This window comes from Vanacampus margaritifer, chromosome 19 (assembly GCF_051991255.1).
Source record: "Vanacampus margaritifer isolate UIUO_Vmar chromosome 19, RoL_Vmar_1.0, whole genome shotgun sequence".
Lineage (NCBI taxonomy): Eukaryota > Metazoa > Chordata > Actinopteri > Syngnathiformes > Syngnathidae > Vanacampus > Vanacampus margaritifer.
Genome location: NC_135450.1, coordinates 1942783 through 1959409, shown reverse-complemented (window position 1 = coordinate 1959409; position 16627 = coordinate 1942783). Strand labels below are relative to the sequence as shown.

The window sequence follows — 16627 nt, the reverse complement described above, 5'->3', positions numbered from 1 at the left end:
CGCGTCAACAGTAGGACCAGAATGGGTCATCGCCTCGTTCATGAGACTCTGCCCACCCCTGCCTCTAGCCTGAATGAACCGCGTGAGTACTGTGATACAGTTTTACCTGAAGTCTTGGATGATGATTCCAGCATTAGAAGGCTTGAGTTGGCTGGGGAAGTTTCTTGGGGAACTGCGCGGAACAGGGTGGTGGCTGACGATGATTTTGTTGACCCCGGTGTGCTCAAAGCTTTAGGCTATGAGCCTATTCCGTTACCCAAGGAAAGAAGTGTGTATAGTTTGGACGGACGCCTTCTGGGGATTGTTACTCATTCTACTGTTCCGCTTACTCTTCGCCTTCTGGGTAATCACGTAGCGTCTTTAAGTCTTTTGGTTATGCCATTGAGTTTGGCACCGCTTGTTTTGGGGTTACCCTGGCTTAAAATCCACTACCCAGACATTAATTGGACGGTGCTGATTTTGGAGAATTGTAGTGTGTTTTTTTTTGTCACGGGCAATGCTTACGCTCTGCTGTGGCTAGGCTGGAGCGCTAATTTTAGTGGATGTCTGGGTGTGCGTCGGCCGTGCAACCCGCAATTTTTTTTTTATACGTCGATCATTAAAAAGTCATCCACTAGTACATGCTAAATTGTAAATATTGTTTATTGTATATACTGTTTCTATGACTTTGGCGATGGCTGGAGAGCGCCACCCACGCCTCAAAACATTTTATACTATAAGACATATATATATAATTTAATACTATAAGACATATATTTATTATAAATCCACATACACAAGATCCAACACAGTCCCGAAGAGCCAACAATAACGTACCAATTACTAAACAATAGTAAATATAAATGTATAAATATGTACTAATAAGCAACACTCCTGAGCACCATAGTGACCGTGTATCACACATCTCTGTATCTCCTGAAAATATGACTTTTATATTTAGTTGTGGACTGATTTGTTTTCCCAATGTTCTGCACCACATTTATCTTCATTTATATTTGCACATTTGTTCTCCAAATCCCAAATGAAATATATTTGTTTAATTTAAGTTTAATGATAGTTTGTTCTTTCAAATAAGATGTTCCTGGGTTTTAATTTTTTTATTTGTATGCCTTCAGCAATATTCATTTAAGGGGCATTTAAATTCTCGTCAGTATGTGCGTGTGTGAGTGTGTGTGCATGCACGTAGCTATTGGAGCATGATTAAAAGTTGTAATTAAGAAATGTCATTGATGGAGCTAGACACCTTTCTAGTATATGTTCATCTAAAATGTTATAAGCTAAAAAATACAATATAATTTTTCACCATGTACATGTCTGATGTTGACATATCTTTAATCTGTAGTTGTTTATGTGAATTTTTGAATTATTTGCTGGTTTTCTGTAAAACTCCACTGATACTGGAAATGAATCACTTGAAAAGAATACATTATAATAAAGTACAATGTAAAAATCAAATATAGGCACTAATTAGGAATTGGGCACTCAAGCCAGCAATGTATCAATTTTGAAACACATTTAAGGCAAACAAAATTGTGTGTATATATATAGGAGACATTAACATACATCAGATTATCAACAAATGGAGCATTATTAGTATGCCGTGTAAAATTAAAGGCAAAAGTTAACTTCCCCTTCAAACGATATAGCCTATTCCAAGTGGATTTGAGTTTGATTAATCACATACATTTTTTGGTTGTAACAAAAGCATTCACCACAAAAGAGTATATAAAAGAGAATGATTCTCTATAAGGGGTAATTTTTTTCATTCTTTTCTTTTGTTAATAAGACATTGGGATCAGTTGGCATTTTTACTTTATTTCACAGCTGGACAGGATCCTACGCTGACCGCTCCACTGACCAGAGCTGCATTACTGAAGCTCACTCCACTGTTGTTGATCATCAGTTTACTCATACAACCTACATATGGCTCCTTGGTTACATGGCTGCTTGTAAGGAAGATATCTGAGAGGTAGACAAGTGTTTAGAAAATTATGACTTGAAAATAAAAATAAAAAGTTTAAAAAATATAATAATAACACTAACGCTGGGGGATAACTAACCTGGAGCTCCACCAATAAAAATCTTTCTGGAGGTTGTAGAATGAAGATTCAGAATTCCATCAACACTGTCGACTTCTTGGTCTACTTGCAACTTGAACATGTCCATGTCTTTTATTACTGTGTTGAGGCAGGAAAGAACAGGTCAATGTAGTCATTATATTGTTCAGAGCCTAGTGAATGTAGTCATAAATAAGTGTTCAGCATTTTTGACTTTTTTTTAATGTAGTTTCACTTGAAATACATTGTAATATATATTATTTAACCATTATTTACTTGTGGGGTGGAAAAAAGAAGAAATTACTTATAAATGTGGCCTATATAATAAATAACTGGGCCTCTTTAGACTTTTAGAAAGCTAGCCATTAATTGAGAAATATAGTATTTGAAATAAAAAGGAACAAAATCTTATGCTTTCTTGCGGAATTCTTGGATGCTTCTCCTACACAATAAGTCTACCTTTTAATTGTGTATTATTATTTACAATTACTTGTATATTCTCTGATCATTCTATATTGTACTCTTAAGCTTGAACCATGAAATATATTAGAGAAAATTCTGAATCTTTGTAAATAAAGTATTTATTGGTCCTTTTGAACAAACAAGAAATAAATGAAAATCATCCTCCACATCTGACTTTCGATGTGTATCACATTTAATACATTTTTACATACTTTAAATTCGTACATTTATAACTGTCATAAATATTATAATAAACGGCCATATAAAACATATTAGTATTTCCAAAAATCAGAAAGAGTATTTCCCACTATTAATAAGCATACGTGTCTCTCTTTTCTCAATTGGGGCGATATTGCAAGCCCGCTGGAAAAGCCATCAGCTGTGTGATACTGTTCTCTAATGGATTATCCGTGCAATGCATGTGTCAGATCATATATGTCAGGGTTTTAATGGGGAAAGAAAATATTATACTCATATTAATGCATTTGACCACAATAACTTAATACTCACCTGCAATTCTATGCCAGTGGCCAGCACAGAGAGCCTGTCTTGGAGAAACTGTTGCCAATAACATATGTGTCCCATCAGTCAAAACAGCCACCACCTGGAAAACAAGTTGTTTTCATTACATTTCTAAACTTTATATTAGACAATTATCTATTTGATTTCATTTCTATAAAAATATATTCTGTAGTGTGGTGTAATTGTGTGATTTGTGACGTATACTTACTGCTCCTTGATGAATGTACATAGAAAAGTAACCCTCCGCTATGGGCACATGTAGAAGTAAACCAGAAGCCACATGAGGCCGCACCTCCATTTCCAGTTGAAATCTAGGTCCCATAACAAGCGTGTCTAAAAGAGGGAAGTAGGAAAGGAAAACACATTTTCTGAGGATGGGTTGACATAACGATCTAAATTTTTATTCTCCTTCTCAAACAAAATGAGCATTGTGGATGAGATGATGAAAATGGTTGGGCTCACACTTGTTTGGTTTGATTAAAAGAAAATCCAGTATGGATTGAAACGCTAATGTAGTTTGTTTGGTTAAGTGTGAAGGTTGTTACGTGAACCCTAGCGCGCACCAAACAAGCAGACCGAGACTGCTGGGATGAAGTAGTCTGCTTGCAAGTGAAACCTTGTGCGCTGCACACCACAAACTCAAATTTCAACACTCCACACAGACACCAATGTAGAAAATTGTTAATCTCATCCTGTTAAGGGGGGGGGGCACCCTATGGTCAGAATTATTTTTATAATCAGTAAAAATGCCCTGAAAAAATTATGGCAACCTTAATTTAATGATGAAAATTTCTACAACACTTAGTGAGATTTATGCACCTGTCCAGCAGTATACTATGTCTATCTACTACTATGACAATGAGTCATCCAGAATGACATTGTAGTGAGAACAGCAGAATAAACTCATTGTAAGCAAAAGATTGGCCGGTCATCACCTTTGGGTAAGACTTAAGCAAGCAAGAAAAGGAAGTTACCCAATAGCACGTAGCCTCCTTCCTCTGCAAAGAATGTTCCTGCCTCCGTGAGTCCCTCATAACATGGGGTGACCCCAAATGTTTCGTCCGCAGATGACAACCAGCGTCTATTGAGCTGTATATTCCTCAAGCAGCCAGAAAAGCTGTATACTGAGTTTCTCTAAAAAGAACACACACAAAAAACATCAACATTTTGAAAACACACACACAAACTGTTTTGATTAGGGGAACATATTACAAGTACTTCTTTCATTTCATTCTTTCATTTCTTTTCGTACAAGAAAGAAATTTCTGGAAACAAGGTACTTAATCACATAGATTTGTAACATAGATATGAAATATCATGTAATTTAAGTATGCCTTTTTCTATAACATCTAGGTACAGATAAACGTCAATAAAATGTTTTTTTTAATTGTTATTATTTCTATGATTCCATGTATAGTACAGTGGTTATAGTACAGTTGGATCATTTTGTATAGAAAAAAATCCCATGTCTTATTCATGGGATTATATGTTAATATTTTAAACCCTGAAAATAATCATACAGTATAGTACATTATTACTACATTACATACATACATACATATACAAATTAGAACTATTTAGTGCCCTTTTCAATAATCACAAAAGCATCTCAAAGGCTTCACATGCCCACAGTTGACAAATTTTAACGACATTGATGTATTCGATTAAAACAGATCTTCAGAGTTTGAAAAAAATAATCTATTCCATACCTGAATATTTTTTGGTACTCGCTTTGGAGGCACGCCTCCAAAATAGAGAGGACTGCTGACATGCCAGGGCACAATTTTGCCTCTAACTCTGTCCTCCAGCACTGTGAGCCCATCGATGATCAATTTTCCCATATTTCCAGTACGCATAAAAATGACCTTCAGAGAGGGAGCACAAGTTATTGTCACTGTACAGTTGATTGACATATGACCAAAATAGTGCAATTTAGTCTTGCAAGCATTTCACATCATACTACAGTGGTACTCAAATTGGATTTTTTTATTTTGATTTTTTTTTACATGATCAGTGTAAAACCTGTGACCTGTGATATACTGAAAGTACAAAAAACATACTGCTGCTGTGGTGGATGGAAAACTGTGAATCCATTGTATCCCTCCCCTGTTGAGCTATGACAAATATTTGTACAGTTTTCTATCCTTTATCACAGGCGTTACGTTCCCCAAAAAACTTGCAACATAAGTGATATCCGTTAAGTAGAGGTAGATTTTTTCCCCCCATTTATTATGTTTTTCTTCATTCTAAATTTTTATTTATATTTATTATACATTTTTTATATACTGTAAGTTTTTTTTCATTTTTTTTTTCATTTATTGCACTGTTGTTGTTTTTTATTATTATAATGGATGGATAGATGGATGTTTTTTTGGGTTTATTATATGTTTCAGGCTGTAGAACCCCTCACCACACACTTTTATACCACACATCGCACATACTAAAAAAAAAAATCTGTGAAAACGCAAGGCTGCAAAAGGTGAACTGCATTATAGTAAGGGAAACTGTATATGAAAATCTGCCAACTAAATCCTTACCAATCAATTTCTTCACTGAAGTGTGTATAAATACGTATGTGTAGTAAGATGTACTAAGTTCTAATCATGTATGTTTTGTTAGTAACAACTGCTCAAACTTGAGGTACCGAATACTGATTTTCGAAAAATCAAAAATGTTTTGTTTGGCCTTGGGTAACTTGTTAGGGGTCAAACCAGGGTTTTTTCATGATTCTGAGTTGATTGCAATAATTAATTAAAAAAATAATAATAATTTGTGGAAAAACAGACACCGTTCCAGCTCTCGGACTGTTCAGCTTCTGTACAGGAATGTATCCATTCTTTGCAACCAACCTGCACAGATCTGCAGAACCCGTCCAGAGGAAGCGAGAATGAGATACAGAGTGTCCGATCATTTGACTGCAGATAGACTGAAGGCAATCAAAGATCACTGGGGCACTGAAGTTCTTGGACGTCTGGAAGGGATCAATGACCTTGTGGCAGAAGAAACCCTGTACCATTTGCGCTGCAAAACTCATTTTGAAACAGGTGGCAATTGCAATTGTGTGACCGGAATCATCTTGTGATCAATGTGGGGAAGACAGAGGAGGTGATATTTGATCCAAAAACTGTGGGTGACCACGGGCCAGTCGTCATTAAAGGCAATCACATCAGCCAGGTGGGTTCATACAGGTCTCTGGGGGTCCACATTGACAACACACTCAGCTGGAGGGTACACGTTGGAAGTCTCTGCTCCAAACTCCAACAGCGTCTCTATTTCCTACGCAGACTTCGCGTCTATGGAGTGGAGCAGAGGACCATGCTGTTGTTCTACCGGGCTGCATGGGAAAGTATCATCAGATACGGCATTGCGGCCTGGTACGGCAAGCTGACTGTGCAGTCAAGGTCACAGATTGCCGGTCTGGTGCGGACTGCCATGAAGATCATGGGGGTCAGGAATCATCCTTCCCTACAGATGCTTTATGAGCGGTCCGTCACCAGACTGGCACAGAAAATTGTTACTGACCCGACTCACATTCTGCATCATGAGTTCCAGCTACTGCCTTCCGGCAGGAGATTCAGGGCCCCCAGAACCAGGCTGAACAGCTACAAGAACTCATTCCTGCCGACATCCATCAAATTACTTAATAACCGACATTAACTAAGTGGTGCAATATATATATATATAGGAGTGTGTGTGTATTATATTTATTTTATTTATCTCTCTATTCTGTTGTTTTTCTTACTGTAAACTACTGCTGCACTTCTTATTTAATTTTGATTTTATCTCTTTCTATTCTGTTGTTTTTTCCTTACTGTAAACTGCAGCTGGACGGAGTCCAGGAAAAAGTTCCACACGGGGAAAATAAAAGTATATCGTATCGTATCGTATCGTAATTACTCCAAAACTGAAGATAGAGGGAAAAGGAAGAGAGGACAAAATAAAATTGATGAGGAAACCAGAGGCTGTTTTTGTTGAATTCTGAGATAGGTTAGACTCAGAACTCAAGCATGGGGTGATGATTCTTGACCAAGTCCACGAAAAGCTACAGCAGTCTGATCCGTCACCAGATAAGAGCCTCTGTTATTCAAAGCATTGGCTAAAGATGAAACTCCAAGATAAATTGTGTGTCACCTTGTATTTCACATCAAAGGAAAAGGGTAGCTGTCCTCTGGCTAAAAGATGACACAGCAACATTCTGCGAGAGTGCCATGCTAATCTTCAGCATGGGGATGAGAAGACACACATCATAAGGATAGCACTGAAGTTGATATGCAATGACATCACCATGGTCAATCTAAACCAGTGGTGAGCAAACTCTGTCCTCGAGGGCCGGGTCCTGCAGGTTTAGGATGTTTCATTGCTCCAATGCAGCTGATTCCAATCAACAGGATCGTTATCAGGCTTATGCAGAGCTTGCTGATGAGCTGATCATATATCAGCTGTGGTGGAGAAGTGAAACATCCAAAACCTGCAGGACTCCAGCCTTCGAGGACCGAGTTTGCCCACCCCTGATCTACACCCAACGTCATACCCCACAGCACACAGTATGACTGACATCCAGAGTCAACAGGCTCTTGTTCCTGAGAGTCTTCAGATGTTCCTGGCGCCAATGGTGAAGACTGATGAAAGTGTAGCCATTTGGGGGCAGAACTTCATTAAGGCCTGTCGGCCTCGATCAGCAGTTGTGCGATACCAGATGGGCCTTGCCATACAACTTGGGTCAAAATGGATGCTCAACAAGTTACACCAGCTGGGATACACATAGTCGCATTCTGAGACACAAAGCTACAAATACTGCTCCCTAAATAAAAGGAATGAAGATGGCATCCAAGATAATTCTGGTACTCTTTATACCAATGTGGAAGAAACTGATGAGCAGATTGATGATGAGGGTGTGGTTGACTCTGTGCTTGAGGATCTATCATTTACGAGAGCCAGTGGAAGTGAAACTTGCCATGACATGACGTGGTCATGGAGGCAATGGAGGTTGGGGAAACAACCAATGAATTGATTTAATTTGCATAGGCAATATAGATTTAAACATTGTATTCAGGGAAACATTTCTTTCCATTTATTGGGTTGGATCAAAATAACCTCTCTGGCACCATCTTTACCAGATGCCCAGACAACAACAACCTGTCCACAGAGTGAAGTTGAAGGCACTTGGCAAAGCTAAGATCCTTAGAGGAGCTAAAGTTCCATTCACCAACAAAACAAGGACAAGGATAAACACCATCACATTTCTTCCCATTACTGGAGCTATAGATGGACATTAAGTGTACATTTCTATGACCCAGTTCCAACACTAGACCCCATGGTTCCCGAGGAGCTACTGCAGTTTACAAGCTGCAACTACAATGGAGATTACAACAACCGATGGTGCAGTGCTGCAAGAGGAATGGCGCTAAGTGCATCTCAGCATGTAGAGTAGGAGTGGGCAAACTTGGTCCTCAAGGGCCGCAGTTTTGCAGGTTTCCCTCTTCCAACACAAGCTGATTCCAGGCTGATTTAATGGGCTTTAGGTGAACTGATGAATACACACACGCACGCACGCACACGCACGCACGCACATGCACATGCTCACCCACATACAAAAAAAAATATATATATATATATTTATATATTATATATGTGTGTATATGTATATATATATGTATATATATTTAAAAAAAAAAAACTTTTTTTTTAAATTAATTTTTTTTTTTTTAAAGGAGAGCAATGATGATGTCAAATTGAATGAACAATACTGAGCTCTCCTGGGGGAAAAAAAAAACAAAAAAAAAACAAGCTGATTCCAGTCAACAGGATCGTTATGCAGAGCTTGCTGATGAGCTGATCATATAACAGCTGTGTTGGAGAAGGGAAACATCTAAAATCTGCAAGAGTTTGCCCACCCCTGATGTAGAGTCCGTAAAAGAATTTCATGCAAGAATTGTGGTCATGATGGTGGTGAGTCTGGAGAAGGCCCCGAGATTGAGTGCTGAAGTGGTCAGTACTTTTAACTACTACTTTTGTGAGTACAAATAAAGCTACTTTTGAATTTGAACCAGCGAGAGGGCATGGCCTTTTTTCAACCAAGGATTTTTTTGGGGTGAGAAATACACGATTGAAATCAACTCAGAATCATGAAAAACCCCTAGTTTCACCCCTCACAAGCTACCCAAGGCCAAATACGACATTTTTGATTTTTTTCAAAAATCAGTAGTTAGTACTTCAACTTTGAGCAGCTGTTATTAACTCTTTGACTGCCAGACGTTTTCAGAAAAGGGATGCTGTGGGTGCCAGCCGATTTAAGCATTTTGACTGATCTTTCAAGGTCCAGAGAAAATTTTGTGTTTGGACTATGGAAACACACATACTACCAAATGAAAGATTGGACTCTCATCTTTCATCAGAAAAAAAAGTTTGTTTCTACCTTATTCCGTTTTTCAGTAATCAACAATAGAAAATGGTTAGTTTCACCCAAATGCTCTGTTTTGAAACAAAATACGGAGAAATCAAGCTTTTTGTGAAACAATATTTCATGCACTCTAATGAATTTAGCACCTTTTTTTTCCCATGAATGATGCCACAAACACCTAAACAGTGCTTTACTTCTGTAAAACACTACCACCAACAATGAAAAAGTGTTTTTTGATAGCAAAATACGTTTATTTACATTCACAACAGTGTAACAATTTGACAAAACAATTTGGCAAACTATTTACAAATGTGTGCAACCGTGGTACTATTTACAATTGTGTGGCTGTTTCAAATACAGTTTTTCTTTTTGTAACACTCCCCTGCGTGCAAGGGGACGCAGCAGGATTTTCACAACAGATTAGTTTCACTGCGATTGCCCCTTCGCGTGCAGACGCTACACTTTCTTGCTGGCTTTTTTTTTCGGGGAATAGCAAGTATGTACTGCAGTGTGTGTTTGGCCATGTTGCCATCAAGTCTACTCTCAGGATCATGATACGGTGACGTTACGGTGGTGTTACATCTGGCTTCCTCATGTCCTTCCTCATGTTCCTATACCGGGTGGTAAGAGATGTTCTGATCCATCTTATCCACTCCATTCATGGTGGCATCGTAGTCCATAACCAGTGTCTTCTCCGTGATCAGACTGTACCGACTCCTCCGATGAATATGCATTGGACTCGGGGTACTCTTCGTCGTCCGATTGAACGTCCGCCTGTGCAGAAGTGCTCGCTTGTGCTCCGCGTTTTCCGGCGTTAGCATCGCTAGCCGGTGAGGCTTTATGACGTGATCATAGCCGCCGCGTCAACGCATCCAACTTCAGCGTCAACCTCGGAGTCACCATCATCGTCATCATCAATGTGCTCTTTAGCATTGGTCGATGCTTTTCGTCTTTGAAAAAAATGCTCAAGTGTGAGCTGCTTGCAACCGGTCGCCATTTTCGCTTCCTCAGTCATTCTCAACACTCTAGCTCCGCCTCACGTCTTCTACTGACGCCTACCAAATCTTGTCCAAAGAGAGTCATCGCTGCCATCTAGTGCCCAAAAATAGGCATTATACTAACTAGATCTGCTTGATACTTTCAGCACAGCTGGCCAAGGCTTTCCTCCACCCGTTTCCCAAAAAAAAACAAAAAAACATAGTGAACGTCTTTGGCGGTCCTCCGTAGGATTTTACTAAATGTTATTTAACGTTTTTGGCAGTCAAAGAGTTAAAAAGCAAACAGGATTTGAACTTCAACATTTTAATACATCTTACTACATGTATTTAGAAACACGTCAGTGAAGAAATTGATTGGTAAGGATTTAGTTTGCAGATCGGTCAAATATTTGATAAAATGCCCTTACTATGAGGGAACACTATACTTCAACCTGCTCAAATGGAAAAATAAATGCTTATAAAAGCTTTTACTGGTACTTAAGCATAATGAAGTAAACCTTCAAGTGAATGATCAAGTAAATTTTGCTTTATCAGAACAATCAGTTTTTAGATGGAGCTGCAAAACTCTTAAAGATACTCATGTTTTGGTTCTGTGGGTGTTGGGTTTTATTTTGTTATGGGTGTTCTTGTTGTTTTTGTCTGTGGTTGGTGTTTTTGTCATGTGTTCCTGGTTTCTTCCCTTGTCTCGTTATGTCTAACCATGTCCAACTGTCCATCATGTTGTCCAGCGTTGGTGTATTTAGTCTGTTGTGTTTGTCCAGTCGGTGTGGGTGCATTGTTTACGTTATTTGTGGAAGTTTGTGTGTCAAGTCTTTGTCACAGACAGTAGCCATTGTCACAGCCAAGTCGTCTTCGCCACAGCCAAGTCGTCCTAGTCCCAGCCAAGTTGTCTTCGTCAGCCAAGTTGTCTTCGTCACAGCCAAGTAGCCATTGTCAAAGCCAAGTAGCCATTGTCACAGCCAAGTAGCCATTGTCACCACCAAGTCGTCTTCGTCACAACCACAGCCACAGCCAAGCTATAGCCCCAGCCAAGTCATAGCCACTCCACAGCAAGTCAGGTCATGTCACGCTCGTTTCAGTCATGGCGACTAGTCCAGTCACGTCCTGTCCAGTCACGCCCCATCCAGTCATGGTGATCAGTCCAGTCACGTCCCATTCAGTCATGGCGATCAGTCCAGTCACGTCCCGCTCATTTAAGGTTGTCTGCTCACCGTTTTCCCTATACTTCATTATAGTACCACACATTGCACTTGATTCCTGTTTCACTGCCTTATTCTCCTGCATTTGGGTCCGTCATCCCTTAGTCACTCACGTCCCACATGACATATTCTAAATTGCATAGCGGTCATCTCACAGTAAATGTGCACATCACTGGAATAATATTACCAAGTGCCGGTACATTATCTTGAGTGAGACACAACACATAATCACACACAGCTTTGCGTTCTTCCATACATCAATGAATGTGATATGCATGCACATGAAAAATAATTTTGTATATCCAAATTTCATTCTCAGTAGTGACAGGTGTAACAACATGATGAACTTACATTATGCCATGTTCCGTCATTGTAGTTTTCCTTGCTCCAGATTTCCACTCTTTGATTACCTACATTGAAGGTGTATACAAGTCTACCATTGGCCAGAAAGAGAGCCATAAAGTTTTTCTCGTGGTTGTCAGCTACATAAAAAATTAGGCCAAATGATGTGTTGGTTTTTAGGGATAAGGAAAAGTTGCACCTGGAAGGGGATGGGGCGGGAGACATTGATAGACACATTTTTTTTAGAGAAGGCTTTTAAAATAATTGTGATTGTAAAGAATTTTCAATAAGACTTACTTCTGAGAAAAGGATTCTGGGAGCTCTTTGTAGTGCTGCCTACTGTTTGCAAAGTTGCCATATTGGTAAGCATGTTGTGTTGCTTGGTGACTTGAGAGATGGCAGGGAGCTACGTTCACTTCACTCTCACTTCTTAACTCCATTATATTGTGGATGGATTCATCCCTGCTAACCTGTGGCATTAAATATTGTGGCAAAATTATAAATCAGGAATACAAATATAGACCCCAAAAGTGCCCAAATCAATTGAGGTTTACTAAAAACCTCTAATCTCGTCTATATTTTTATTCAGATTGATGCCCTCACCCACTTACCTTACGTGATTGCCTCCGTTTGGCTATATGTTTGTCATCCCTGTGCCTTGATGAAAGAGCAGCAGGAGGCTTTTGCACTGGACAGTCCTGCAGGAAAGTCTGGACATTATCGATGTAGCGCTGAAAGTCTTCAGGCTCAATGTCTCGGTCTTGTCTACATAAACAAATGGGGAGAGAGACAAGCTAAAATTAATATACAATAATTAAGATTCTAAATCAAAACACCAGTTTCAGTATTTCAGGCAATCTTGAGCACTATTGTAATGTCTTTTTATCATTTTGCTGCAAGAGTTTTTTTTCTCAAATCCCATACTGTCTATAGGGGCAAAGGGTGTTTTTTTTCATAATCTTCCTCCCCCTTCCTCATGTTTTCCTTTTTCCCATCTTAGAAACTCGGGGTACTACTTAGCAAACCGCCAGGCCTACCGTTCTGTCTCTCTGTTGGTCATTGTTATTTTTCATCTTTCTCGGACAGGTTGTGACTGTGAAGACAAATTTCTTGTGTTTTTACATATTTGGTGAATAAAGATGATTCTGATACAAAGTAGTAGTTTAGTCAATCTATTGGTTGTTGGCTGAAATTGCTGAATTAAAAACTGTATGGCTAAAGAAAAGCAAGTGTATTCACCCCAAGCCAAATTATGGGCATACATTAAGTAAGTGTCCCTCTAACCTCACTCCCAAACCTCTTTGTTTGAGTTTTAGTCTAATCACCCAATGCTAACTGCTAACTAGCAGCCAAAGTTAGTGTGCTCCGCTCTTGAAGCAGAAAAGAGGTTTTGGAGCCTGTGCTTGAGAGACTTCTCTACTGTAGTTTTTTTCCTCAAAAGTATTCTGTAAAATAAATGAAGATAAAAAAAAGTACTATCTATCTTGGGTTTTCTTTCCGATACCAAAAACGATTTGATCTGCGACTCAAATCCATGATCCGATCCCAACCGTGACTTTTGTGATCCTTTGCTGTCACCGACAGTACTCCTGTCCTGTTTCTGTGGGCGCTAATCCCTAAATGGCGGTAAAGTAGGCAGAAGCAGTAGCGAAGAACATGGGTCTAGACACTATTGACAAAGAAGTCAATCAGTCAGCAAGTTTCACTTGTCACTCACATGCAGAATATCATAACATTGAGAACATTTCTGACAATAGAGCGGATATTGCACCGTAGATATCATATATTGTGATATTCTTATCGTGGGCCACATATCATCACAGTATTGAATTGTGAGTTACCCATATCATCTCACCCATAATTTTAAAGAGAAACTATAGCAATGAGACCAAATTAAATATTTAAATGACTAAATAAAATAAATGTATATTTTATATTCTTACACTCCATTTATATGTATCGTATCTACAAAAAAGAAAAAACTGAAGATCATGTAATGGTTTATATAATAAAATGGCAATTGTGTGGCAATTGACAACCGTTCCTGTTTCTCTCATGGTCCCTTTAGCAAATTAATTGCCCACACCCTAACCCTTAAAGAGCACTTTTGACAGTATCAAAAAACCATGAATGGTAAACTGGAGAATCTCAGTCTTTTCCCAAGAGTGGTTTAAAAATAGTGTGCAGTTCCAAGCAGTTAAGAAAGCAATTCACCCATGTGCAACCTGGATGACTGTTCAGTGTTGAGAAGGGATCTACCTGTTAATGTAGGCATATGTAATGCAGCCTGTAAAGTTCTTTAAATTGCTGCTTGGTGATCCCCCAAAGTAGAAGTTCTTTACTGTAGAAACGGAAGAGGGCCTTGTGACTGATTGTGGGCGTTTCTTCTCCTGCTTGTCTTTATCATCCACCAATAATAAATACCTCAAGTCAAAAGAGAAACACAGTAAATAAAATACACTTATGGACCTTTTCGAATGCATTAGAGAGACATAAGTCTGACATATAAAAAAAATTGTAAACACTGTTGTTAATGTCAACAACATTCAAACTCAAAGCAATATTTAGCTGTAAAAAAAGACAAATATCTGAATATGCAGCAGGATGGTAATTGCAAATAGTGTTTTTAAAAGCACAGTTGACTGCAAGCCACACTCAATGACCTCCAAGTAGTGTGAAATGACAATGATATAGCGCTAGTTGACTACACCCATCAAAATGTATAGCAATTCTACATTCTTAGAAAGAAAGCTTATAAGGAGCAGAATTGGCATCAAAATCAAAGGGTTTGCTCAAAGTAAAATCAAATGCTTACTTCTGATTATTCACTGAAGCCAATAAAAAGTGTGTCCTTCCATCATTGTAGTGTTTCTTATGTGTTTTAACTCTTGTTCCATGTGTGTTCATCACCACTGCTCCGTTTTCAAGGGAGATGCTGAATTCGTCAGGCTGAAGTGGTAAAAAATGCAGGAGATTTACAAAACGTATTGGTTACCCTTAAACATGAATAATATACTGTTTCTTTCTTTTTTTTCAAAAGCAAATTATTACTGTAATTGTTGAATGGTACCAGCCAGAAAATAAACTAAGACATGCTGATAAAATATGTTTCAAATACAGCTTTTTTTTTTTTCTTTTTTTTTTTAATCATTCACTCCCAGCCATTTTCACTGAAGCAAGCTCCTTCACCCCCGGTTTTACTGGATTTTGACTGATTTTGCAAGGCCCACAAAATTGTGTTCTATTGCTACATGGAACATATCTAAAGAAAGATTAGAGTCTCTTCTTTCATCAGGAAAAAAATGTATATTTGTATGTTTCCGTTTTGCAACAATTAGCATTAGAATATAGCTAAGTTTCCTCATTATTCACAAACCTGTTGAATATACTGGGTAAAAGAGGTTGTTGCAACATGATCTGATCTCTTATACTCTGCTCCCACCTACTGCCCATTTTTTGTAATAACTACCATTGCTTTAAGCGACCTCTTCAGGTCAGAGGCTGCATCAAAGCCTTTTGTATGCTCTAACATAAAAAACAAACAAACATAAAAAAAACTTATAAATACGTTTTGGGGACAATGGCAATATTTAAAATAGAACGTGTTTATACGTTTCTGGGAGCAAATGAGTTAAAACAAATATTTTTCATAAAAGTGTTCATACCCCTTCATTGTGATAGAATAGTAATCCACTGGCTTGAAAGGTTCTAAAGTTGAGGCCTCCTTCAAAATTGTTAAATGGTGAAATCTTTGCCGAGGATCCCAAGTAGCTCTCACCCATGAAGTATGCTTTATGTGATGCCTGTAAAATAAATTAACAATGTTATGCAATAAGTCACACAGTTACTGAAAAAAGACAAAGCTGTGCACTTACAAAAGACTCCTCAGGGCAGCCACTACTTATGCCAATGGTGCCAGGCTCCTCTAAGAGATTGAAGTCTTTTTTTTGGAACAGGAAGCCTTTGACACAACCTTTGAGGCCAACCACGGCAGACAGCTCGGGCCTGTCATGAAAGATACGTTGTCACTGTGTTTTTGACTGTATTTTTGTGTCATTCAACCTCAATCTCACCATTTCTTTGTCAAATATACAATTGACCAAATGCACCTCCAGCATCTGTTGTATCCATTCCCCAACAATCCACAACAACAATGATATAAAATTAACTGTAACTGTAACTACTGCATAGTCATTGGATAATCATCGGCCACGTTAACATACAAAACACAGTAGTTCGGTCTCTTCATGTTTATATCACTAGATTCATTTGATCTTTGGTCAAACCAGGGTGATCACCCGCACTATTTTAGAAAGAATATTCATAAACACCCTTACATTTGTTGGTGTTTTTCTTTATTTTTTGTATTTTACTACATTTAATAGGGCTGCGGGACGAATCATTGCTGACTTGAATTGAGATGTGAATTGGCCATTAAAAATGAATACCAAATTAGAATGTTTGGATTCAAGTGACAAAGACACATAGATAGCGTATGTGTCTACTAGTGTCACAGCAGAAATTATTGAATGGCAATGCATGTGATGCATGAACATATGTGGGGAGTGCGCTTTTCAAGACATGGTACCCAGAAATGTTTGCGTGTGTACAGGAATGTTAAGCTAGCTAACGAGCATTATATTAAAC

General features: G+C 38.5%; 1 protein-coding gene across 2 annotated transcripts in view; it reads right to left on the bottom strand.

Annotated features, from left to right (window-relative positions):
- Positions 1 to 623: 623 nt before the first annotated feature.
- lama4 (laminin, alpha 4) overlaps positions 624 to 16627 on the bottom strand; it is a 63832-nt gene continuing 47828 nt past the window's right edge. For both annotated transcript variants that reach the window (XM_077553491.1, XM_077553490.1), the window contains exons 28-40: positions 15856 to 15985; positions 15646 to 15783; positions 14796 to 14929; positions 14240 to 14404; positions 12592 to 12745; positions 12278 to 12450; positions 11990 to 12179; positions 4751 to 4906; positions 4016 to 4175; positions 3250 to 3374; positions 3030 to 3123; positions 2061 to 2177; positions 624 to 1962 (exon numbers count right to left, since the gene is read on the bottom strand). In XM_077553491.1, coding sequence (XP_077409617.1) covers positions 1814 to 1962; positions 2061 to 2177; positions 3030 to 3123; positions 3250 to 3374; positions 4016 to 4175; positions 4751 to 4906; positions 11990 to 12179; positions 12278 to 12450; positions 12592 to 12745; positions 14240 to 14404; positions 14796 to 14929; positions 15646 to 15783; positions 15856 to 15985 — 1885 coding nt within the window. In that variant the 3' untranslated portion in view covers positions 624 to 1813. The remainder of the gene's footprint in view (positions 1963 to 2060; positions 2178 to 3029; positions 3124 to 3249; positions 3375 to 4015; positions 4176 to 4750; positions 4907 to 11989; positions 12180 to 12277; positions 12451 to 12591; positions 12746 to 14239; positions 14405 to 14795; positions 14930 to 15645; positions 15784 to 15855; positions 15986 to 16627) is intronic.